Source organism: Macrosteles quadrilineatus, unplaced genomic scaffold (genome assembly GCF_028750875.1).
Source record: "Macrosteles quadrilineatus isolate MER2022 unplaced genomic scaffold, UCM_ALF_1.0 Scaffold_7__1_contigs__length_78375512, whole genome shotgun sequence".
Taxonomy (NCBI): domain Eukaryota; kingdom Metazoa; phylum Arthropoda; class Insecta; order Hemiptera; family Cicadellidae; genus Macrosteles; species Macrosteles quadrilineatus.
This window is the reverse complement of record NW_026542600.1, coordinates 52,350,642-52,377,988: the sequence shown is the minus strand read 5'-3', so window position 1 is coordinate 52,377,988 and position 27,347 is coordinate 52,350,642. Positions and strand designations below refer to the sequence as shown.

Here is a 27,347-nt window from a genome sequence, read left to right as displayed (position 1 = left end):
ATTTAGGTATTTAATAGTGATTGTTCCAATGTTGTAAATATTTGTCAATTTCAGTTTCCCATTTTTTAAGTAAATTAAAAACCTTTAATCCAAGTCTAAAGTTTTCACTAATTTACCCCTTCCTACTGTAGAGTGTAACACAAATTAGATCATAATTACAGTATTAGAAACAAAAAAACTTTACATTACCTACTTACAAGCTGAACATATTTGACATAGTTAAACATTTTTTTTATATGGGACTAAGATAGCATAATGAACTACCATTTTATCTAAAAATGTTGAATGCTAAACAATTTAAAGGCAAAAGTAAGATAAATCAATAGATAAAATTTACCACTCACTCATAGATATATTCTATTCTAATAAAATATGTCTATGTCTGATTGAAAGAAACCTGATTTGAAGAATTTATACTTTTTTTTGCACACTCTTGCATGTAATTGATGAAAACTGCTGCTTCTGTTTCAGAAGACGGCATTGTCGGAGGTGACTCGCAAGCCGGTACACAGACTGGGCCTGGGTTTGATGGAGCCAGTCCTGCTACGTTCAGACACCCGCTGCCCCCCAACATGGCCCCTCGCCCTGCCACTCCTCGTCTACCTTTGACTCAGACACAGATGATCATACGGACACCTCGGCTCCCCTCTCAACTGCCCAACGCTAACCTCTCAACAGATCCTAGAGGACAGGTAGATTATTTCTGTGTAATTTATCCAGGGTGTAGTATGGAGTTATAAAGTTTTACTATTGCTTCATTGACCATTGTAAAACACAAACCTTTTACCAGGTGTTAACAAAGGAACCACTAACATTAAGAGCAGAATTATTTTAAAAAATCTTCGTTATTTCCAAACCATATTTGTATCGATTTTATGACTAAATTATCTTTATTGAAAATAGTATTTCGGATCACTTTACTTTGGTCGCTTTAACAAGTCCAGTTTTGTGTATCGTGACAGGGTATCAGAAATAGCTTCATTTCAATACAACAGTTCTTTTTCATTGCAAACCCACAATGTTGGACGGTATATCTTATTTCTTCATATGTAATGGTTCCTTGGATTGTCCTATTGGTCGATGAAAATTCAACCCAATTATATTGTACACTATCGTGTCTAGTCTTTTTGGTCCTACTTTTTTTGTAATGCCGACAAAAATATTGTGTCGGAGACCATTTGTGTACTGTAGTTCAATATGTTTCCTACATGTGTCGCATCCTGTAACTCTAAATGTTATTCAACTTATTTTTTCGTCAAGTTGTCTTTGGTAATATTTATGCAGTAGTATCAAGGTTCAAAACCTTTATTGATCGCTTTGTTTACACTTTGACCGCTGTAGTTATAATTGTTATATTGCAACTGTGAGTGTCTGAGGTTTTGCTACGCTTACCTTTCACACGAGTGTAAAAAAGAGTATTGCACTGTGATTGTAATGGTTGTCATGATTGTTACACCTTTCCTGTGGTTTTAACTACCATTACATAGTGTTTGAATGATTTTGACTGTTGCATTATGGATAGCTGTGGTTATAAGAAACGCTTTCGCTTTGGTTGTAACAAGTATCTGTGATTTCTATGGTTTCATTTATTGTATCAATTGCTGTGTTGGTAACCAGTGGTACTCTTGGATTGGTGTACTATTTGCAATAACTGTTGTGTTTGTAACAGTTATTACTCTATGGTGGTGTTGATTGTGCTGTGGTTGTGATTGTAGGGAGTCGACGCAAGAGTCAGATTATTACTACAACAGAGACCTGGCTTCCCATCTGCCCAAATGATGAGACTAGCGACTCCTAGAAATCCTCTTGATCCTTATGATCATTTGGTCCAGCGCCCGCCCTTCTCAGGTATGCTTTTCTCAAATTTGATCAATCCCACTTATAAAGAGTTATTTATTTTAATTATTATGCAGTATATCCTTTTTTTACCAGAGATGACTTAGGCTATATATTATTTCAGACTTATCAACATTGATACATGATATTAAAGTCATGATCATACGATACTCGATTATCCTACCTATACTGAGGAAAACCCAGTACTATTAAATCGTGTGACTTTCTTTTAGTGGTATTACTGTACGTGCAAGTATGTTAAGACCTTTAATTGCTCCTGTATTTACTCGGAAAATACGCACCAGGCTTTAGGCATTTGCATACCATACAGTTTATCAACTTGTCATATCGGTATACCACAAACTTAGTTCTGTCATTGTGTGGAGTAACTACATCAATTTATCTTACATTGCACTGTTTCCATAGTGGTGTCTTTACTTTGTGACTTAGTAATTATTATTTTTTTTTCAAAACAGAAAAAGTAAGTGGTTTTAATTTACATCTACATTTTAAAGTAACAGAGAAACTTAAAAATGTTAATAATTTTAAACATATTTAAAAATTTTTTCTGCGTTAACTGAACTTTCTGCTACCCGATCCTGCCGCGACATTTTTGAGATATTCGAGGCGGCATATTTGTTTCTTAGGTGTTGTAGTTTTTAAGTATGTGTAGAAGTGCACTGCTAAACAATAATTTCTCTACTAGTTTCTGTGAGTTTATCCCATTTTTTACAGATGGGAACATTCGTCCGCCAGGAGATGCTACGAGGCTAGTCACTCCTTCACCTGCTGATCCTCAACGTTTAGCAGGTGGATATCTTTGAATGTTTCTTTCTCGTTTTGAATTTCAAACATTCTTATATTATTTTCCCAATCATAAATGTTATTGCTCCGTAACCATGAAACTGATTCAATCTTTTGCATGAAGTGTTTTTCAAAATCCGCCAAATCTCACTCTCTTGCTAAAAAGAGAAATAAATATTTCTCCCTAGTTGCTAAATTATAGCTTGTTTAACTTTCTTCTGTTAGCCTACCAACAGTACCAACTTTAAAAAGATTTTTAACTTTTGACTTTAAACTAAACTTAGGGTTAAGGTTTCTTTTGAAATTATTTTAAATATCATAAAAGTCAGAAACATAGAAAAAGTGCTATATACATTAGTTTTATCATTGAATATACACAGAATAGACTTCCCAAGAAATGGAGAAATTTGAAGAAAAAAAAAACGTGGTGCTATCTGTTGTGATACAGTACCGTAGTCTACCAATTAATGACAATATTCTGTGTCTAGTGATAAATCAATCAGCTGTTTGCTATGATACTGCAATGATTTCAATTAATATTTAACCCAATACAGAAGACCCCCTCTTAACCGACCTCGTATTAACCGATAATCGGATTATCCGCCTTCGAACATAAAATAATACAGTTTGTTTTAACCGACCGCTTTCTAGGAATCCCGGCATTTCCGCTCCCACGCTGGGCGATGAGAACTGAACCATACGCTTATCTCCACAGGATATGACTAAGAATAAGTTATTTTGTATTGATCACAAAAAATATAGCATAGCCTATTGTCAGTTTGTTATCATCGTAGCTCGAGCACATCTCATCTTATTTGTTATCTGTGCGGCAAATTTATAACATCATAAAGTGTGTTACGATTTTGAGAACTGATTATCTTATCGCTGGAGTAAACAAACAATGCAACTTAACTTGCTGGGCAGGGAAGGGGAGTTAACAACTCCAAGGTCAAGATAGTTTTTGTGCCTCGATCCTCCAGTGAGAGGCTATAAATAAACATCCTGTCTTATAACAAAATGGTTGCTTGTATCTTTAATTTTGACAAAAGGTTCTGTACTGTATTACGATGGATTTGGAAAGCATCAATTAATACATTACAGTAGTAGTTATTAAAATAGGAATTTTTATTGACTCTTCCCTAGTATTATAAAATATTCCACTGAAAGTAGGCCTATTTGACTTAACCGTGTTTTGTGTTTATTTGTGACTTTTCTATCAATACGAAAAAGGAGATAAGAGTAGTTCATTTGATAAATAATGCAAGTATGACTTCAAATAATGATTATATCATTCCAAATGAATAGCACTTCATTATGTTATGATTTTAGGGATTGCCCGTTTTAACCGACCTTTTGAGTTATCCGACCTAGGTCCGGTCCCATTAGGGTCGGTTAAGAGGGGTCTACTGTACACTAGTACCCTCTGGTGAGATAGTCCTGAACTTCATCTATTTTCTGGGGTTTACATTTTAACATTACATTGGAAGTCTATTCTGTGTATAGTCAATGGTTTTATATAGCAGAAGCTTGATTTTATTTTTTTATTTTTAAGCACAAAAAGAATATCTTTACTTCCCATTTTCTAACAGGTGTCTGATTATGTTCAGTCTTTTTGGCTTATTTTTCTTCCAGCAGATGCATGGTTCTCAAATTGCTTCATAACAGTTGGTCCTTAAAACTTAAAACGATAACTATCATCACAATAGATATTGTAGATTCCAGAAGTGTTTTGAGTCTTTTCTACAACGTTGTGTGTTACAGCAGGAGAGAGAGCCGGGGTGGGAGAAGAGATTCCCGAGTCTGTGACTGCAGAGCTGGAGAAGTTGGAGCAAGAGGAGGGTAGTGGAGCCTTGGCTGAAGTGGAAGGTGTCAATGCTATACTAGGAGATTTGGTTGAGGATGATGACGAACTGCTGGGTAAGCCAACAAGTTGAATTCATTTCACTATCTGAGTCTTGTATGTTTTTCAATGTATTACCTCAAATTTACATTTTAAATATAATTTTTTGTTGGGAAATCTTAAATGCATTCAAATACAGGTCTTAATTTAAATAATAGCAGGTCATTGAGTCCGCAGGAGTCAATAGTTTTGCATTTTCGTAGACCGTCAGATGCCAGGCTAAACAATGGTTGTCCTAGCGCCAATCAGCAAAAGCATGCGTTCACAATGAAGCATATTAATCATGCACCCTAAGCTTGATTACCGAACAGAAAATGTTATGTGATTCTTAAATATATTTTCCTTGTGAATTGCTTTTCGGATTTTTAAAACTTTTGTGTTAGAGGTTGAAAAAAATCACAGTTTAATATATTTATGTCGTTTGACAAAATAATAACAATTAAAAGTAAAAAGTAGATGGCAAATTACATCTGTGGTTTCAATAGCTTTAAAATGAGATATTTTGCAACTTTTTATGTTAATAAACAATGCCGTAATACGCTTTAACCATTAACATTGCCGTTATGGGAAAAATCCAAGCTGGCTGGTGGTCTTGCCGACTATTAACCTTTTTTTACGATCTAACTGTACAGTAGAACCCTATTTATCATCACACGTCAGACAGTCACCTCTGACAGTTATCTGAATAGGCAGATAATATTAATTTGTTCATGAATTACTTCAGTTTTGGAAAATTGCAATGATATTGAAAATAAATAACACAGTGTGGACGTCAATTACACATGGAATCACTTAATTTGCAATACATATTGATTATTACAATCTGATGTGGCATAAACCTAAATTAAATTTTTTTGTACATAACTATAAAGTGACAAACAATATAGACTGTAAGACTGGCATTTGGAAGAGTGATGGTTAATTGAGGTTCCACCATATCTAAACATTTGATCACTGTAGGTACTTTGTTTACTATGCATACTTTACTATCTATCTATCATGTTGTTTGTGCTACCAAATTTTTTTAATTTACTTATTCATATATTTTTTTATTAGATTTATACCGATAATATGATCTTTGTTTAGCTGAAATGGGAGCTGATTTCAACATTCTCGAATATGCCGACCCCGAGTTGGATAAAGTTGGAGGAGGAGAAAAGACAAATATTTTTGATGTAGATGAGTTTGAAGAGGAAGACTCAAAGAAAGATACAGCGTCAGTATTTCATATACTAGTTTTACATTATATATTAATATCTCAAATAGGTTCTCGCAAACTTTAAGTTTATCTTTAGGCCAAAATATGAAGTTTAAATTTATTATTTTTATATAGAGGTTGTACATTGCCAGAGTACCAATATAGTAAAGTCCTCCCATATTTTGTTTGAAATCTTTGCAATTACCCGGCGAAAACATTGTCTTTGTAAATATAAATATATCAGTATGTTAACCAAAACTATTGAATCATTTTCCATTTTACAAGTCTGACAAAAAAAGACATACTTAAGACAAGGCCATATACGATATTTTACCTGCGACAGTTTTTTTAAAGTAGCAGTTTCAGTTCAGTTATTAGAATTGAAAAGTTTTACATAACAGCATTGTTTACTTTCATAACAGCATAGTTTTACTCATAACAACACGGGTAACGGACCAATGAGGTTCAAGGATTGAGAGAGTAGATGTAAAATTGTAATGATTTGAACTTCAACTAATCAGCTGCAGAGCTGTCCGGGGCAAGCTGCCCCGGGCGCCGTGGCTGAGGGGACGCCTATTTGTATTAACATAGTATTAAAATATGCGAATGCGACAACTACTGGGGGGGGGCGCCACAACCACGTTTGCTTCGGGCGCTGCCAACCCTAGGGACGGCACTCATCAGCTGTTAAGGACCATTTCATTGTTGAGTGGTACAATTAGTGTTTGGTACAATGTTTCGTCGCATCACTGTCAGTGGCAATGAGAGGTTATAAACGAAAACATAACCTCTCTTAGAAGTTATGAGTAGGTAGTGATTTTTAGGGGTCCACGGAATTGGCTAACTCTGGAACTCGCTAACCCCATGTTAAATGCCCTATCTTCAAATTTGGTTGATGAGAGGAACTCGCTAACTTGTTCGGTTTCGGAATTGGCTAACTCCGGAACCCGCTAACCCGCTCTAGAGCCAGGTTAGCGAATTCCGTCCTCGTACGGAAGTCGCTAACTCGGTCCCTCGGCGGAACTCGCTAACTCCCAATCAGAAGCCTCGCACGCCGTCCAATGGGAGCCAAGCACGAAGATTTTTGGCCAGTGTTGCAGAAAGTGTAGTACCATAATGTCGTATCCTACGAATAATTAGGAGTAAGAGCAACGTAGTCGATAAAATAAATATATTTAGAAGTATGTTTAATATTATTCTTATGATTATTAGAGTGGAAAATGCATTATAGCACAGCCACCTATAGTCTTACCATAGACTAATCAACACAATTAAACATTACATCCCATTGTAAACTTTGAAGCTTGTTTTTCGTGTCTAGTTCATGTCCGGTGACACTGATCGCTGGTGTCGACGAAATTGTGTTTCTAATATTTTATAGTTTAACTTCATGATTTGTTCTTTGCTGTTTGGTTATATAACTAGGGGACGTATTATTAGTTAGGATTAGAACGTTTTATTTGGTTTAACGAGGTTTTAAATACCTAACTTAAAACAAGAAACAGTTGTAAACAAAACACGACCTCTAAAGACAGTGTACCGGACAGAACTAACGATAAAACTGTCTTCAGCTGATCCATAAGGATGAGAAATAAAAGGGAGTATGTTTTATATATGGGTTTCTTACTTCTTAAATAGTACTGGTACTTTCTTACTTAAATAGTAGTTTATTGGGATGCAAAAAGATAGTACTGTACATTTAATTTGGATCTTTTACATGTTATGAAATATCCATTTTCGTAGTCCACCATTTGTTTCTTTTATTCGAATAAATGATTAAGGTCGTATTTTGTATACTAGACTTGTAACTTTGAATGCTTATCCTTGATAGATTAAAATATTTGATTCTTTAAAGGCCTATTATATCTGTCGTGCGAGTGTTAACAATAGTTTGGTTCTTCTTAATATTTATGTATTATTACCGAGAAATAATTCCGAATCATAGTATTGGTAAACAAATAAAAATAGTTTAGATTTTTTCTATAGCATGCACATGATTTACCTAGGTACATTAATTAATAACGGAAATCAAAAACGTTAACAATGTATTACAATATTGCGTCTTTACTTTAGCCAAGAAAGGGAATCTAAATGTTGTTACATTATGTTGTTAGGAAACATATAGGGCCTAATCTATTTACAAAAATTGAATCAGTATTGTAATAGTCTATCCTATTCGAGGCAACCAACAAAACCTTTTTAAAAAAGCTCCAGTAACCGCCGTAGACTTTAGGCTGTGGTTTCCTAGACGCGTAATAGATGCGCAGCGGTTTAGATGCGCTGCGGCTTTTATCTAGGTCCAAAAACGCAGACGTCGTGAGTGGTTTCCTAGACTGCGTACAATCACAGAATATATACTACTATTACCAGTATATTTTCTGTGGTACAATACACATGGTTGGTGCGTAACATAAGTTCACGGGAGAGATTACTAGTGGCTACTATGATGTTATACGATGATTTAGTTGACGAAATGGATACTTTAGCATTAAAAGCTTCGAAGAAGCGTAAGCAGTGAAAAGTACATGATTAGGAACTGTATGTGGCACTCACGGATGTTTTAACCGTAGTATTAAAGCAAATATGTAAATTTAAAATGTAAACAATAAATCTTAATTTACCCTCTCCAACTTTGCTTTTAATTTTATTATATTTACCTATTCGGGATTTACCAAATAGACGAAAATACATTTTACGAGTATAACTGCAATAAGCAGTCCATAATTATACGCCAACCCCGTGAAGGACGGACACTCTGCTAGTAATTAATATAGGGTTATTAACTAAGATGTTCAGGAGTTCTTAAAATAATTATGGGGGCTCTTATATTTGGTAGTTGGTGTTGAGCTAACTTGAAAAGAATATTTGTCAACATTACGTTTATTTACAAATTACAACAATAAAAAAATTCTGAGGTCAAATTAGTTGTCGGGAACATTTAATAAGGGAATTAAATATTAAAATTACACATTATGGGAAATTAATACTACATAACGGATTATATGAAATGTAATACTAATTCAATCAATTTGTCGTTGTTGTTGGAGAATTTTGCCTTCGGGACAATATTTACTTCCAAATCCATTGCACAAGATACGTCTAAAACGCAGCGTAACTCAGATTCGACTGCTCTGAAAGCAGTCGGTCAAAAACGCAGCTATTGGTGCGCGCGCATTAGATACGCAGCCTTGGAAACCGCTTCCACGAAACTCCATAAGACAAGTTTGCTGCGTCTTAGGCAGGGTGCACACTGGAGAAATCCGATTCAGGAAACCGATTTCATGAAACGAGAAACTTTAGTTGCTCGCAACAGATAGATTAGTTTAACACAGGGCAGTGCACACTGCGTTGCATGAAACTGTAATTTCATTTGTTTCTTGCAACAGGTATACATGAAATCCAAAAAACAGATTTCGTATAGGCTTCAGTTTCACGTTTCTATTGGTTTTATTGACTTCCTCGATGTATTGTTATTTTTCCTCAGCACTCAGAGCTAACCTCCGGTTGGTGTCCTTCTTTGTTATTAGTGGGCTAAGTAATTCCACAAAACGTTCAAAAAGAGGCGTTGGCATTCTAAAATATCAAAAAATTGTACAGGATCACTGCATAATTAATGAGCCACAATGTAAGTACTGTGTTGACCATCCCTAATCAACAGGTGAACCCAATACTTCCTTCTTTTAGTTTCCTTTAGCCACCACCAATATAGTCACATAATCATCATCCGAATTCATATCACGAAACTGATGGAATCCCGTTTCTTCTGTGTGCATTTGTTAAAGAAATGGTTTCCTTGAAACCAATTTAATGAAACCAGTTTCCTGAAACGGGTTTCTCCAGTGTGCACCCTGCCGAAGATGCGCACACGCAGCGCATCTATTACGCGTCTAGGAAACCACAGCCTTATGCCTATAATTTTGAGGATTACCTTCCCGAATAAATTTACTTGTTAAACGTCATTACAGAAATACATTGTAGTGGTAATATATTTTTAAATAGAGCTATTGAATTTAAATAAATATTGATCAATACAGTATAAAGTGGTAATGTATTCATGGATAGCATTAAAAATTAGTCTATGCATAAATACAATTTTTAAATTTCTGTTATCGTAGGCTATTAGTGTAGAACCTGGGTCATCCTCTTAATTTTGTTTAATTAATATTAATTTTACGTCTTTCGGTAGGACTACTTTTAAAAGGTCTGGAGTTTTTATAGTTCTAAATGGATCCAGGCGTTCTTGTTTGTTACCATTTTTAGGAATGGTGGTCATAGCTAAAATTACCTGATCTTATCCAACAACAAAGCTATTGTCTATTGAGTAGCTCAGTACTGGGGAACGGGGACCCGAGCAATGAATTGGTTTGTTTATTTCGATTGTAAAAGCAATATGAAGGAACCCCAAAACTAAAATCAGGAAAATCCGTCAAGTTGTTGATTAAGAATCGTGAATTAAAATAACCCTGTCACCTTTAAATATAAGAATCTTTTATATTCTTCTATTATTTAGTAGTGGGGCTTAGGTGTACAATCTAAAAACTGTTATTAAAACATGTAACATTATTACAAAAAAATTCAACACATTTTAGAATTAGGCAACTATTTACTAGTAGGCCTACAATGCTTTGGTTTAAACTATTAGCGTTGACTGTGAATCCTTAATTCACAGTCAACGCTATTAGGCATAGATTTAGGCCTACAGCTATTCTATGAATTGGTATTTAACGTAGACTATGTCATATTTTTACACGTAAGTTGAACGATTCAACGACGTACCTTTAATTTTAAATCCATAAATTAGTATGAAAGTTACGATGGTTGATGACTGTATTAATTCATGGTTTTGGTTTATTACGACATTACGATTAAGTTTGTTTTCCGTGTTCGAGAACTTGCGTGTATTTTAGCTTAATTTCGTAGAGGTTTAATTGTTTAGTACCAATTAAACTGAATGTTCAATATTTTTCATATTCTATTATTGTCCTGTAATACTGATAGCATTTATATTTAAGATCAAAATCATAAACATTTAATTGGCCAGTGTACAATTAAATTAAAAACACTTTTTCATGATTGTTTAATCCCCTTTTAATTACTTTGGGCTAGTTAGCTGTTAAAAGTGGAATTGGAAAACAAAAAACGATAACATTTTACTGTATCTTTATTGACACTGACATTTTGAAATACGGCTGTGTACGATTATTTTGTCGTACAAGGTTGGCAACGCTCCGTGCAGTGCGGCGCGGCCGGGTTAGCGACTTCCAGAGTTAGCGAATTCCGCCGCGAGACAAAATCGAGTTAGCGGGTTCCGGAGTTAGCCAATTCCTGACTGAGATGGTTAGCCAGTTCCAGAGTTAGCCAGTTCCGATTCACGACCGAGTTAGCGAGTTCCTGAGTTAGCCAATTCCTACGTCTCATTTTTAGTAATTAAAACACTGCCGTAGGTAAAGCAGTGTACGCAACTTGCGTAAATAGTGTTAACGACACGAGTAGAAAATTTAAGGTACTAGCCTTAAACAGACTCTTGAATAACAATAAGATTTTTTACTAATTTGTTTCATTACATTTATATTTATAACACCTGTATTTTAAAAATCTTTTTAGTAGGAAGTAACTCATAATCTTTTTGTTTTCTAGAGCAAATAACAGAAACGAGAAGAAAGAAGTGGAGCCGGAATCACAATCTGACAAACCTGTTGCTACCACACAAGCCAAACCTGCTGACCCAACCATAGCCAAGAGTTTGACGGTGACGGTTGAACAACCAGTTGGCACTTCAACCACCCAGACCGTTACCACTCCAACTACCCAGCCTGTAAATATCAGTAGACAATAGACAATCATCTTTATTTGTAATTTATTCAAGTAATAAATTAGCGTCAAAATACAGTAGCCTACATTTAATAGAAAGTTGGTCTTGCCTCACAATTTTCAATTATCTTCTTTGGTAAAAAAATCTTTGATTGAGTACACTGGTTGATTTACAAGCCAGTTCCAAAGTTTCTTTTCCAGTTACTTTCCTGATAGGGGTTTTTATGTGCAGTGGGAGGGAATTCAGAATTTTGTAGCCAATATACGATGGCTTCTTACTGAATTGTGTGTGGTGGATGGGAGGGCTGTAGTGTCAAGCTCCTCTAGTAAGGTGGTTGTGGAAATCCTGATTCCTAGGAATTTAGCTGACTTGTGTACATTGCTAGTTCATGAATGTAGAACTAGAAATTTAGAATCAGAAACCAGAAATATACAATATAAACTCAACTAGGTAGACTCCTCCACTGGACACCTTGAAAACAAAAATCTAAATCCCCCTTGTTACAGCAACCTGCAGACTCAGCTAATCACCATTTATGATTAAAGTTTTACTAAAACATTTTCTTAAATATGTCAGATTTATTTATTCCATATTAAAATAATATTAAGCTTAACAAGTACTCAAGTTTGCTGACTACAAGGAAGGAAAAAGTGTGTTTTATAAGTAAAATTGTTAGTTTAGTATTAAATAAATCAATTTGCCAAATTTGATAAAAATATATCTATAAACAAGCAAACTATAACAGTTTTCAACACAAACCCTTTTTTACAATTGAGCCTTTGAATATAAATAATTTCTTAGAACTACCTGAAAAATATATTGTGCTTTGCCCTGGTGGTAAAGAAATGATTAAATTCCTTACCTATTCCTTATTATTTTAATTCCTTATTTATTTATAACTAGTTTAAATAATATGATTGTACATTTGTCGAATTAACAGTATTTGCATTGTATTATATTTGACATGTCACATATTCTTTGCTGAACTTTATTGTATTGTGAATATCTCTAATGAATAAGTTGAGTTGCATATATGTCAATTTTAAATACAGCGAGAATATCAAAAATGATCATCGCTGATTAAAAATATGCTGATCATTATTTTTGCTGCCTAACAACTGGATGGAAATGTACCTACTGTAATTATAGTACTGGTAACCATTTCAAAATTGAGCCATTTAAGTGAAGATTGAGTACATTTGACTTATTCTGCCAAAATGTTAATTTCAATCCAAGTTTAAGTTGAAAGACGTTTGATATGTATTTGAGTATGTTGTCTGTCACAGCCGCCTGGAGCAATGTTACCTCAGACTCCTGCAGGAGTAGCCTTTTCTCCGACCTTCTCCACTGTCACCTCTGTCCAAGGCATTCCTCGACTGCAAAACATCAACCAAGGTATCATCAGACATTTCAAAATTCTCGCTTGATAGCGCTTATATTTATCATCTTTCTCCAATAGTTAAGAGTAACTTGGATACGTTTATAGAGTCAGTCCACTCACAACAATAACACAACATATACAAATGTAATAAAACCAGTGCAACATAGACTTAAATTATTTCATTTATCCCCACAGTATACGGGACCCAAAATTTAAATAATAAGCTGCCTTCAACACTAAAAGAAATAGATTGCATTTCAAAATTAAATAAATATCTTAATAAATGGCTACTGGAGATTGGAGAAGACTTTTTATTCAGTAGAGAATTTCCTAAAAACAGAATAATTATTTTTAAGTATTGGTATATTTGTTGTTATTGTTTGTTGCAACAGACTTTGTTATTAAACTGATGAATCACCATTCAAAACATTGATGTAACGTGATTGATATAAATCAATTAAAAATAAATAAATTACATCCTAGTTTCTTTATAACATAACTGCTTTTAGCAAACTTAGAAGGCAGATAAGTTACAGTCTAACCTTGATATAACGAACCTCGATATAACGAATTCCTTGATATAACGAATTTTTTTTAATCCCCTAGAACTCTCCATAAGACACAATGTATATTTTACCTCTACATAACGAACAAACCATAACAACGACCTTGATTTAACGAATTTTTCGTGATTTCGGCTAAAATAAGACACCTCAATACAACGAATTTATCATTGTCAGAACCTCTACATTGCGAATTTAACCTCTGCATAACGAAATGTCTACGTCTTTCCCTCGATATAACAAATCCCCCACCCAATTATTGTTTTGGGAAAATCTGTTTCTTTATCAAATGAAATGGAAAGGTCACATCATCGCTTGCGCTAACATTCGTCTGCTCCGTTTTACATCTTTGTCTGCTGTCGCTGCGCGCGCTATGTTGCAACTGAGAACTGATTTCATTCACTGAGGACTGATGACGACGTAATTTTTAGTGCTGTGATTGGGCGATATGGGATGACTATGGTGAATTGTACAATTTTTGGATAAAGAGAAAACTAAGAAAGAATATAAAAACAAAACCAAAGAGAAAGAATAGCAACATCGTTATTTTAACATTCCTTTTACGAGTGTTTTTATTATCCTTAAGTTGGCTATGATTATACACTTTTATAATGACTTATCTAATAATTTATTGTTTTCAATACGATTTGTTCCGTTTCAACTAGCAACACCAATGCTATAGTTAATGATTATTATTGACATTCCTCTGTTGTGATAAACAGTACTGTACTGTAAGTAGCCTACCGGCCTATCGCGAGCAGTAGCTTACAAAACTTTCTACTGTTTTGTTTTGTTCTTTACATGGTTTATGACTACACAATACAGTGTTTGGCTAGGTTTTAGGAGGGTTAGAACAAGCTGTGATTTTAAACTTACAGTTTTTAACCTGTACAAAGGTCAATGCCATTGTCATGATTGCGCAATATTCAAGATCCCTCCCCTTTATTATGCTGGATAGTTTAGGTTCTACTGTACAATGTAAACACTGTACTGTAAAGTATTGTAGCCTATGCTACTTTAATTTTATTTTAATGAGATAAAATCCCGACCTATATTGACCGACGCTGGTTCTGAACCTCGACTTAGCGAAATTCCTGCAAACCTAACCTCTATATAACGAACCTCGTTTTAACGAAATCCTTGATATAACGAATATTCAGTTCGGTCCCTTCAGATTCGTTATACTGAGATTGGACTGTACTATGACATTTGTTTCTAGTGGTGACAACACAACAAAGGCTACAGCAGTTGCATCGCCATGTGTTAGGCGTGGGTGTAGGGGGTGTTTCTCCAAGACCTCTGCCAGCCAATGCTCCTCCGCAGGCTCCACCCCGTCTACCACCGCCATACCCGGGGCCTCCACCACCCTACCCTGGGCAAATACAACAGGTAACTTCACCACCTCAATACTGCATGACAGTTACACACTCCTACTCTGTGTAACTATCTTTTATGTTGTAAGTTTGTGTAGTTGGAGCTATATAAACATTGTTGCCAGGAATGAGCATTTTGCCTTATTAAATGCATACAGGTATTGTGACTTTTTCAGACAATTGAGTAAATTAGACTTTGATTAAAACTTATTTTGTAAAAGAGTTTTTTCTCGATACTCGATATTGTATGCAATCTCTCATTCAAACAGTACAAACGCCACGTTTATTGCAGGATGTAATGTTTGCATACAAAGAGAATCAGACTTGTCAAAGCTAAATAAACCCCTTATCTAGATCAATAAAATGAAAGTATCAATTAAAATAACACTCAGTTAAATAAATATTTCTGGGTGTCACTCACCTTTTTGAAAACAGGATATCACAGTCCTTGTCACAATAATTCAAAAACACACATTTAAAATAAAAAATAAAATACCAGACTAAAGTTCTTTTATTTCCAACGTTTTGCCGCACCAGTGTCAACAAGCGGGGTTTTCAAGGTTGCCCTATATAGTATTTCTCTCACGCAGACGTTGTGAGCGCCTAACCACGGCTGACGACCCCGGTGGTGGAGGAGGGGGAGGGGAAGCTTTGTTATCTTGATCAGCTGATGGCACTATCTTCCTTTGTTTAGACTTTACTATACATACTTTTATTTCTGTCTTTATTCACAGGTTGTAAACCGGTATAATATCGATGGAAGCTTAAGCCAATGAGTCCTTATCTGACAAAATAAATAACGCCTCTATCATATTTCTTTTTTTCCAATTAGGCTCCTTGTATACAACCCACTTCCCACTTTATTTGATGCCTGCTATCATAAACCTGTTCTGATATTTTAGAAACGTAGGTTACACTTTATCGAAACAACGGAAATAAGAGAACTTTAGTCTGGTACTTTAATTTTATTTTTTATTTTAAATGTGTGTTTGAGTATGTTTTTGAACTATTGTGACAAGGACTGTGTTCTCCTGATTTCAAAAAGGTGAGTAACGACCACAAATATTTATTTAACTGAATTAATTACCTCACCTAAAAGCCATGTCCTTTAAAAATAAAATAACACTGTTGAATTTAACACATGATTTAATTTCCTTGATTATGTAGATAATATTTAAACTTATTTGTTTACTAACGATACAAACTTTTAGGAACAATCTTGAAATTTAAATTAATCTTGAATAAGTGATATACTGTATTATACAATTTTAAAAAGAGTTGAAATTATTTTTAAGCTTTTGTTTGGTGAAAGTTACATTTGGAAACATTGTTGGACCAACCATGGCTGGCTTTTTCTCCTTTAAAATAACCTAAAAAAAAATTCAGCCCAAAAATCATTAATTTATGTATTTTAAACAATATGCCGGTCCAACTAATAGTAATGCTCCAAAAAGTAGGCTATTCCAATAGACGTTGGGTTCTCAATGAAATTGAACAAGGACATGCACAATACAAGCTAATAAAAACTGTAAGGCATGTTAACACTTCTGGGAGACCGTAAATAAATATAAAATTGGCAAGTGAACTTTTAATCAATGTTTTACTCGCTATCAATCATTAAATCAATTGTTATCTGGCCCATTTTCAGAACAAATGGTGTGGGTTATCACTAATACTACATTGAACAGTAATACAGGGAAATAAATTTGTTGACAAGATTATATTTTCTATGCTTTCCAATTCAAGCCATCATACCTTTCTACAAAAATGCAGCTTAATTTATAACTTTCGGTTTTGTGAAATAACATGTCTTTTGAGTTCATAAGCTTGTTATAAATTAATTATGTTGTTTTATAGCTTTGAAGTCTTCTAAATAAAACTTTCATAATTAATTTCTTGCAATTCAGCCTTTAAGTTAAGGAATGTAGGATTATGGAAAACAATCTATATTTCAATATTTCTTATTCTCATGTTGGCCTTCTGAATATCAAATTTGCATGCAAGACTATAATCCCTTCACTCTGATTTTAATGGGTTATATTTTGATCAATATTAGAAAAAATTGGCCTACTGCCTTTTTTACTTCATTGTGAACCAAAATGATAATCATTTTGGATTACAACGAAGCAGGTATTTACACCAATTCATATATTCAACGTAATCCGGAGGCTAACATAAAAAATGATACAAATAGACTAGCATCTATATTGCAAAATTTTTGTATTATCCTTTCACAATCGTTTATTTTTAACCCCTAGGATTCAAAAGAACCGAAATTGAAGTTTACACACATTAGAATCTAGGGTTGTGAAGGACAGGTGTTATGAGTATGTTATGTTTGTTTGGTGTTGGACTAATGTTGTGTGCATGGTAATGCCAGGGTGACATGAGGTGTGGGCTCCCTCTACGAAGACCTTTACTGCTACAGGTATGTCCCTCTATCATTCTCTCTCTCCCTCTCCCCTCCGTTCACTACTCACTACCTCACGCCCTCAAGCCACGACTCACGTAACTAGAGTAGTGTTCATAGTCGACAATGCAGATATCACAAGCTTGACAACATGTTCGCTACCGATGTGTTGTGGACAAGCTATTGTGAATAGGTTGGGTCTGTGTCCTAACCCGGGGATTGTCCACCGGTGGGGTGCGGCGGCTGGTCCTTAATTACTGCCGCTCAACTGAGTTCACACTAAAGGGTACTAGGTAGCCATATTAACAATTAATTTTCTTTTATATTATAAATACAAATAAAACAATGCAATACTATGGTTTATTAAAAAAAAAAAACTATTAATTTGATGCTAATTATGATGCAAGTTACAAATAAATCAATCAATATCCAAGCATTTTGATTTGCTATGATCAAATAACCTAACCTAAATAAATACCTTAAATAATAACCTAAACGTGAATGAAATGTGGTAACGTTGACCAATTTCCATGAAATTCGGAAACTAACAAAAATTCAAGAGAGACCACAAAATGGAATGTTTAAGTTTTATTTGTTATATAAAGTAAATTACTTGTTGCTATTGAGCTCCCTAGTCTCCTTTAGTGTGAACTCAGGCTCACAGCAGTAATTAAGAACTGGCCACCACACTGGTGATCAATACTTGGATTAGGACAATAACCCGACCCTATGGTTCGTGATAGCTTGTACACAACTAATTAAACAACAACAAACATTTAACGACGTTTAAAACAAGCTTTGAGAGTTAAGTAGTTTCCCTCGTCATATAACAGGATAAACAAAAATAAATATGTCCCACTCAAAGAGAAAGACACACATTCAAGGTTTTATCTTTAATTGCTAATTGAGTTTTAAAAACAACACCAACTGTTTTAACTTCAGTGTAAACTTTAAGTTGAACTTAGCATTCTTAGCAATATTGTTTTCATAAAAGTTGGTCATCAATTTTTTTACTAGTTGCTGGTAGCTTGTTGAGGGATTTTCTTTTAATTAATTTCATTTTATAAATAAAATGGTTGACTTTGTTAATAGCTGTCTTGCTAAATTTATAATTAACTGCCACTCTAATGCCAATCCTAAGGAAATATCTGAATCCTGGAAGATTGGGTTCTTTTGAGGGTTTTTAGTGATTTTGGTCATACAAAACTATACCTATCTTAAAAGTGGCAGTCTTTAAAAACTTCTAGGACAAAAAATAATTATAAATTTCATGACCAACAGATTTTTGTTAACTTTAATTGAATGTGCCAAACAACATTGCAAATGGTATATTTTGTGAAATTCAGATTTTTAAAGAACGATACAAATGACATTCTCTACAGGGTGGGATATTTCCTTTTTAAAAATACATAGGTTGGCAGCACTTACAAGAAATTAAATGCGCGGGAAACTGGCTGTCTTGGCATCAGCGTGGCCAGGACGTTATTGCGTTATCTATTTACTTTTGTCACTTGAAACGTTGTTTGGTTGAGCTCAATTACAGTTCACTCGATGATTCAGTAAAATATAAATTTTTTGTCAAATTTGTGGTAGCGAATGTGTTACGATTTTTCTAGTTTTAAGCCACAAGATCACACCACTGCATTTTTTAGAGGTTCTCCATTTCCTGTATTACTTTATACACAACACTTGAACACTTGATGTCCAATCACAAATCTTTACCAATCCTGACCCAGAAACCCAATCTTAGACCACAATAGGATCACTACAAATCCAGCTTTTGGCACAATAGTCCTTATTCAGACAAGTCTTGGGGAGGCTTCAGTCAATAAATATTCAACTTCGGCTTTATGCAACGATTTGTTTTTACCAAAGTCTATTTACCTGCATATTGTTATTTAGTTGTTAGCCAAATAGTTATGTTTACAAAACTGACACCTCCGTAAACTATTGTTCATTACTTTAATATTAAATCAATCAGTTATCTGTTTAAAAAGCCTTTGTAATATGAATCACCAGATGTAAAACTATTAAGATTGTTTATAAAGTAGACTACTTATTTTCCGTACCTTTTAACTGGATATCGGTTTAAACGTACTACTCTTAGCAGAAGATACATCTTTTTTAACCAGACAATTTTTATCAGTACATTAGTTCAACCAGCGAACACATAACAAAATAGAAGCGCTACTCGGAGCGCAGGAGCGTGGCAGTCTGACTAGACGGTGAAACGGACAAAGATGGCAGCGCTACCCTAGTCCCGACGTGTGCAGCGCGCTAGTCAGCACACTGAGTCAGTGCGCTTCACAATCTCTCCCACTCTGTTGTTTACGTCTGACTTAATTCGGCTGTTGCCTAGTTGTGCCTATAGAATGATGCTTATTAACATGGAATGGTCAATTGTGTAGCTTTTGGTTGTAACAACAAGACACCAAATAAGAAAACGGGATATAAACCACCAGCTGGTATTACATTTCACTTCTTCATTTACATTTCTTTACATTTTACTTGACAATTTACATTTCTTCATTTACATTTCAATTTCTTTCGCAGTAAGTTTAAGTCGCTTGATGAGAATATTAGTATAAATTTGAAATAAAAACTTCCCCAATATTTTCAAAATTTTTTAAATTTTTTAAAATTCTGAAAATATTGGTGAATTTGAGATTAAAACTTCACCAATATTTTCAGAATTTTTAAAATTTTTTTAAATTCTGAAAATATTGGGGAAATTTATATTCATTCCAATATTACCAGTTCTTCTTGAAGATGAGAATATTAGTGTAAAAGAAAACAATGTAATTGAGAACTTGACGAACAAAGTACTTGGACAATTTGTAGGAGTAAATTTGTTTCCAAATACAGCAGTACCAAGACCCCACTACACTACAGGCCGGAGCCAAGCCGCGGTGACGTCACACAAGTCGCCGAAATTCAGCGCCAGCAATACATGGGAATAAAGCGGGGTTTGGTGTCGCGCTTCGATAAAACTGCCCCTGATCGTCAAAATAAATTAGTAAAATATATGTATTATATACCATTGTAATCTGCATAAACTGACGATTTCATCGGTGTAACCCTTGGATCTCCAATGATTAACATATATTTTTTAATCTGATAATAAAACAACACTTGAGAACGTTGTGCGGGTGATATAAGTAATAACTGTTTGTTTTTCATATTTGATGGTAAAAAAATACTATATCACAGTCATAATTGCCTCTGTAACATTTTGTGCTATAAATTAGTTTGTTATCTTGTAGGCCTATGATAAATAAATTATGTAGAACTAATTTAAACAAATAAATTTTTGTTTTATGAAACACTAAATAATTATAACTCAACGTTTTATTTCTCATTATATTTATTCAATCACATAAATTTCAATCTTAATAGCAATACAGTATATGTTACCGTTGTTAATACATCAATAAGGAAATATTAAAGTCAATATAATATGAGGGCTTTGCCTTTTATATATTTAGATTTATGTGTAGAAATGCTATTACAGTACTTTTAAATTCAGTTGTGCTCGGGCTTTACTTTATCTGTTTTCATTTTCTTAATGCTTTTTTTATTTTTACTATCCTTACCTTTTTTTGCCTTACCCCTGTTTAGTTTGTTATTGAAAGACTTGGAATAAATCAGACCTATGAAAAAGAGAAAATCAGACCTATGAATTGATTTTAACCATTTTCACGATTAGCAGCGTCGGTCGGGAATCTGAACACTGGCACTGAGGGGTCCTTCTTAGTATAATTGCTTTTGCATCCTGGGACACAACTAGGGGTCTCAACCCCGTTCCTTCAATCCAATCCCGGGATTTTGGGATTCTTCTCAGCCGATCCCGGGATCAATCCCGGGATTATACAATATTATGATTTTTAAACTTTTAGCCATTTTAAATTAGTCCCCTCGTTGAGTACTTTAATGTTTTAAACTGGCCTTACCAGTGTTACACTGCGGAATTTCGCCGGAACTTTCATCACCCGTCTCTCTTAATTACAGTGTATAAATGTTGATATGTCACTCTAGAATATAATAAATACATGAAAAAAAAATCCCGAGCAACCGCAATCGCACGTAGCCTATACGTCATGCTAATATATAGATTAAAGATATCTAAGATGAAAAGATTAAATGGGAAGAATCAGGAGTAGCAGCGTAAAAATGTTATTTTGACTGACAGCAATAAAACAATAAAGATACTGTAAAACAATAAACCATCTGCCTATGTATTAGCGTGTGTATGAAACTGAAAAACAATCACCACACTAATAACCAAATACGAAGATAAATTTATAGACCCTAAATATAAGCAATCTTTATAGTGAAATTATAATGGTGTGTTTAAAGTTATATTTTATGGCTTCAATTAAAATAATACTTCAATTTCCGATTACAATGTTATATTTGCTACACGAATTGCGTTGTTTACGTTTAATGTCAAAAGTAAAACTCAAAATAACTTATAGGCTTACTGTAATTAAGTTCTAACTAGTGTAATAACATTTACAGAAAGAAAATCCAAATCATCTAAAAACTTAAACATATTTACATTCGTTTGCCTATTGAGTTTAATGATAATTTAATTTTCCAATCAAAATAGATCATTGCTTATACCATTTCATATAATATATTTACTGTATCGTCCTAAAAATAAAAAGTATATGTGTTTCAAGTGTTATTGGACGTATTTTTATTTATTTTCCATAAGTAAAAGTCCCCAAATTCTAAAAAAATAAATATAAACATAGGCTTTGCGATCCCGTTAATCCCAGGATTAAAAGTCACCAATCCCGGGATTTCTAGGTATCAAAAATCGGCCGGGATCCTGGGATTGAGACCCCTGACACAACACGACAATGGCATGATGACTAAATACACTAAACTTCATTATACAACAACAAAAACAACACAGAGCACGTGGATATTGGCGCCGCACAACGTTGTGTCTTGCGGAGGCGGGCTCAGTTCGGCAACTTGTGTGACGTAGCGCCCGAAATGGAGGGGGTAGCTCCGGCCTGTAGTGTAGTGGGGTCTTGGTAGTACACATTTCTTAGTATATGAAATGGGCAACAATCATTTTTGTTTAGTAATAAAAATGATGGCTCAAAAATATTTAAATGTTTGAGTTCGCTAATACTGTAAAATAAGTAACGAAAGTCTTCACAAAAATAAAGTCAGGGCACACCTAAAAAAAACTGTAATTTTTCTGAGACAATAAATTGAGTGTAATTTTACAAATATTTGGGAAGTTTTTTTTTTTTACTTACAGAATTATCTTTAGTTTATCTTGGATGATATTGAAAGCTAATTAGTCATTAAAAAGCTGTGCTAAACAGTTAAAAATTCTTCATAGACAATATATTTGAAAATTATTTAATATATACAATATGATAGTACAACAGTATAAATAAAACATTAAAACACTGCACGCTAAATGTATAGACGACGGCCCGGTGAGGCAGCGGGCGTGGTGCGGAGCAGTGGCAATAGACCCCTTTTGTACTTAATTTTTTTTTAAACCGAACACGAAAAAAAATTTAGGTGAATTGGATAGTTAAATTTGGCTATTTATCCACAAATTTCCCGCTGACTAAATTTCTCTGACCAAAAAATAAAAAATTTTCTCGCAATACAACTTTTTCATGTCTGAATCTGAAAAATTAAACTACATAAGTGTTAAACATATTTATAAATCAATTACTATCATAACTAATAATTTTATATTAACACCATCATTATCCTCAGTATCATATCAACAAGTGTGCAAAATTTCAGCAATTTTTGTCAACTATTAATGTTGTTTATGATCGTGTATTTGTCGCGGGGTTTTCAATGCGAACTGTGCTAGCGGGTCTTGGATTCAGGCCGTAGGACGGACCAAGATGGCGGATTTGGCCACACTTTCAGTGCATTTGGTTAAACGCCGTGCCCTCTCTATTTTATTATGTGCTCGCTGAGTTCAACCGGACTGGATCGGCAGGAAGTGGAAAAAACTTAAACGACTTCTCGTGGGAAAGAGTTAAGACCAGTGATAACATGTCTAAATACAATGCTCCTCTAAATTTTAGTAAAATATTGCGTTATATATAACTCATAAAATTCCATTTTGAGATTGGAAAAGCCACGAAGCCACCACTTACATAAAAAAAAAAATATAAACATGTAATCTCTTATACACTCTCGTGCATAAAAGTTAGTGTAGTTTTAGGGGACATGGGTTTTACTGGAAAAAACCTGTCAACATGGTCCCGAGTCGTCTGGACTGTATGTAAGAGTGAGTGTACTGTATTAGCGAATTTCCCTATAGGGAAGTAGCTATTAGCGAATTTCCCTATAGGGAAGTAGCTATTACCGTAGGTGGCACGGTAAGACCTAGACCCGGGACCGATTTACTTTTTCATTTTGATGTCCCCAGAGGCCAAAAACACCATTCGTTCAAATTTTTATATATGTATATATATATATATATATATATATATATATAGACATATATATATATATATACGTCCGTGAACGCGATAACTTGAGTAATTTTTTTCCGATTTTGATGAAATTTGGTTTAAAGGTGTAAAGCGGGATAAACTTGAATGAGTTCGCGAACCAGCACGATCGGACCATGGGAACGGGGCTTTACGGGGGGTTTTATGGGGTAAAAATTGGGTTTTCTCACTTTTGACCCTCAAAACACAAAATTTCCCGATTTCTCTTTAGACCTTTTTAAAGAGCTTAAAAAAACAAATAATTTAGTATATAAAAGTATTTTTGTTCGATTGTTAGTAACGGAGAAAATTAAAAAAATTGTAAATTTAAAATTCCCATGTTATTCTTATGGAGAATATTGTCAAATGTTGTAGTTTGCTTGTTTATGGATATATTTTGATCAAACTTGGCAAATTTATTTATTTTGTACTAAGCTATCAATATTTTACTCAAAAACACACTTTATTAGTTTCCTTGTAGCAGCAAACCTAGGTACTCGTTAAACATAATGTTATTAAAATATAATTAACTGAAAATCAATTCAGACAAATGGAAATTCGCTTAGTCGGCAGGTTTGCTGCGGTGGGGGTATTTTTGTTCTTTGGGTTTCTTTCATTAAAAGCAGTAAAAGCAGTTCTTAAATTTTTCAATCCGCTATTATTTCTTTTCTACATACAGGTGAATACAGTTCACTACCAACTTAACTGTTAACTGTTATTGTTGTATTAAAACACAACAATATTACTCTAAAACTTCCTTTTCCCTTCAGACCTGCAGTTGAATTTCCAATGGCTTTATCAAGCACACTAAACAGGTCTACGATGAAATGAAGTTTACACCTAGGTCTATTACACTTACCTTCCTCCCCCTGCCATAAATAATATTGATACAATGAATATTTTAGTTAACTTCTTAAATTATTTTGTCATTAAAATGTTGAAAGTTTACAATAGAGTGAAAAAATAGACGAAATTGTATGAGTCTACATACATTAAACAAGTAATATACAGCAAATTATTCGTTTAAAGGTTTATTGCAGACATTTTCCATCACAATAGTAAAATACAGTTTAGTAGAATTATTTTATTTTACCATTGTGGTGGTAAATGACCACAATAAACCTTTAAACAACATTAACTCACTATCACCAATAACGACTTAAACAAATTATTTATTTTCCAAATGGTAGATCACTGTTAAAAATCCGTAACTTGAAATATGTTCTAAAATGAAATATATGGAATTTTATGAGTTGCAACACAACATGACATGAAATTTTAGGTGGTTTATCCTACATGTTTAAAGTTTGCACAAAAATAATAAAACAAATTTCCAAATTCCGATAAAAAAAAAACATAAAGAAAGTTATCTTTGCTGATCTGTATGAGATCTGTTAATTAATTTAAGTATAATTTTGTCATGTAATTTTTACTATTTTATATATAAAAAAAGTACAGTTAGGGTTAAGCAAATAAATTTCTTGCATAGAATACAAATGGGACTATTGCATCTTTTGGTAATAGGTTTGGGGTTTTCTAAAAGTTTATCTACAAACATATTTTAAGAACAGAACCATGGAGTTTAGCTTCAAAATTCATGAGTTGTGCATTGTATTTAGTTGCACGAACTAAGGTGAACAAAATTTCTTACAGGTTTTTGGGCAGTTGTGATTCAATGTTCAAGTTATCAATCTTCAATCAGATCTTAGTTGATTTTGGATACCTACAAATTACAAGGCTGCACTTTGTTATGAAATCGTGTGATTTGTTACTTTGGCGTTAACGTTTAACCTCATGTTGTGAATCATTAAAATTACTATTTACGGAATGAACATTTACTTATTATCTCTTGATTTTCGTTTTGGTTAAAATTTTTCTGCCACGGATGTTAGAACCAAATAACTTTAATTTTTCTAGGATTTTCTTTTTTCAATAACTTTGTTGGTTATAGCTTTGGTTATAGTTTGTGTTATAGCTTTTAGCTGTTAATTAAACATTGTAAATAAAAGGGGAAGCATTAATATGTTGGGAATGGCAATAGATTGTGAGAAGCATGTTTGTATAGGTCTTGAATACTGCAAGAAATATTTTGAAATCCTGTCTTACACTTTTTTATTGTGCCCAATAAAAATTTAAAAACTACTTTTTTACAAATACAATTTCAAAACTATCCACTTGAATTTGTAGTTTACAATAGCTCCTTAACAATTTTAGCCAAAATTCAGTAATCTAGATACTATTTAAGCATGAAGTATTTGATATTCTTCCAGAATGGTAACCATTGAAGCCATTAAATATATGACGTTCATTTCAGTTTATTCATAATATTTTGAAAAATATATCTTTCAGATAGTCAATAATAATTTTTTGTACTACTGTAAAATGTAAATTAGACAGTGTTGCTAGGCATTTTCCCACAGTTTCTTTCAAAGTTAAAATAAAAGTGTTTTTAGTTTGTTATATGAGAGCTTATTTTTGAAGTACAGTTATTGAGTATAATGTTAAATAAAAAACTACAAAACAAATAGGCCTACTGTGCTCAATTATACTAAGTTCACTAAATTTAGGCAGTTTGAAAAGAAGTTCCCCCACCACTTTTTTCTTATTATATAATATATATGTAGCAGCTGATTGATGTTTTGGCAACCACCAGCTGTTGAGTTATTATTTTAATAGTTGGCTAAACAAGTGCAGGGGATAGATTTCTTCCCCTAAAACCGCCTACATTTTGTGAACAAAGTATAGGGGAGGTAATTTGATGTAAAATATTGATATTAAACATTTTTGGGAAAGGTAAGAACATTTGCTGAATGTCTCGCTTGTGGATGAAATAGGGATAAGTAAACCTTCCCCACTTGGATGCAGCAGTATCTACAAAACTATTGATTCTGAACCCAACCTTGATTGAACTTTTTTTATTATTTTTTACGATCCTTGTTCTTTTTATCATCGTTTTACAAATAACATTAGCAGTATATGAGAAACTATGTTGTTTTAGGAGCAGCCCCTGCTGCTCGAAGACCTGCTGGAGCAAGAGAAGAGAGAACAAGAGAAGCAGCAGGCCGGGGTGACTGTGGGGACGGCGGGGGTAGAACCTCCGGCCCCGACACCCCCGCAGTCATTGCTCAGTGATGCTGATTTTGAACGACTCAGGGCTGATGTATTAGGCACCGCTACCAATGTCGGGGCTTCCCCTCCACATTCCATACCAAGTGAGTTACTCAAGACGGGATATTAGTAACATGTGAGGTGTTGTAAAATGAATATTAAAATACACATGGATCCTAACGGAATTGTTTGAGTAATCTATTTCTTAGAAGGATCCTCGGGTAAAAGAGTAATGTCCTCAAAAATTTCAGCAGAAAAACCTTTAGGCAGTAGACTATGTGAGTTTTAGCTATGATCGCATGATTTTTAAAACAATATCTTGTAAAAGGAATTGGCCTTATCTAGTTTTTTGGAAGTCAAGTAAGCCTGCCTGTGACGTCGCCACTGAGACGACATCTTAACTTGACAGGAGACGGGACTAGTGAAAATAAAAACTACTATATTAGTTAATACCACGGGCTGCACGGACCGGGA

General features: G+C 34.0%; 1 protein-coding gene across 4 annotated transcripts in view; it reads left to right on the top strand.

Moving 5' to 3' along the window:
• Positions 1–27,347, top strand: part of LOC128998538 (uncharacterized) — a 104,145-nt gene that overhangs the window by 20,520 nt on the left and 56,278 nt on the right. For all 4 annotated transcript variants that reach the window (XM_054424714.1, XM_054424713.1, XM_054424712.1 and 1 more), the window contains 9 exons: positions 472–692; positions 1,716–1,848; positions 2,572–2,646; positions 4,402–4,557; positions 5,627–5,756; positions 11,376–11,553; positions 12,837–12,945; positions 14,714–14,883; positions 26,764–26,977. In XM_054424714.1, the coding sequence (XP_054280689.1) occupies positions 472–692; positions 1,716–1,848; positions 2,572–2,646; positions 4,402–4,557; positions 5,627–5,756; positions 11,376–11,553; positions 12,837–12,945; positions 14,714–14,883; positions 26,764–26,977 (1,386 nt within the window). The remainder of the gene's footprint in view (positions 1–471; positions 693–1,715; positions 1,849–2,571; positions 2,647–4,401; positions 4,558–5,626; positions 5,757–11,375; positions 11,554–12,836; positions 12,946–14,713; positions 14,884–26,763; positions 26,978–27,347) is intronic.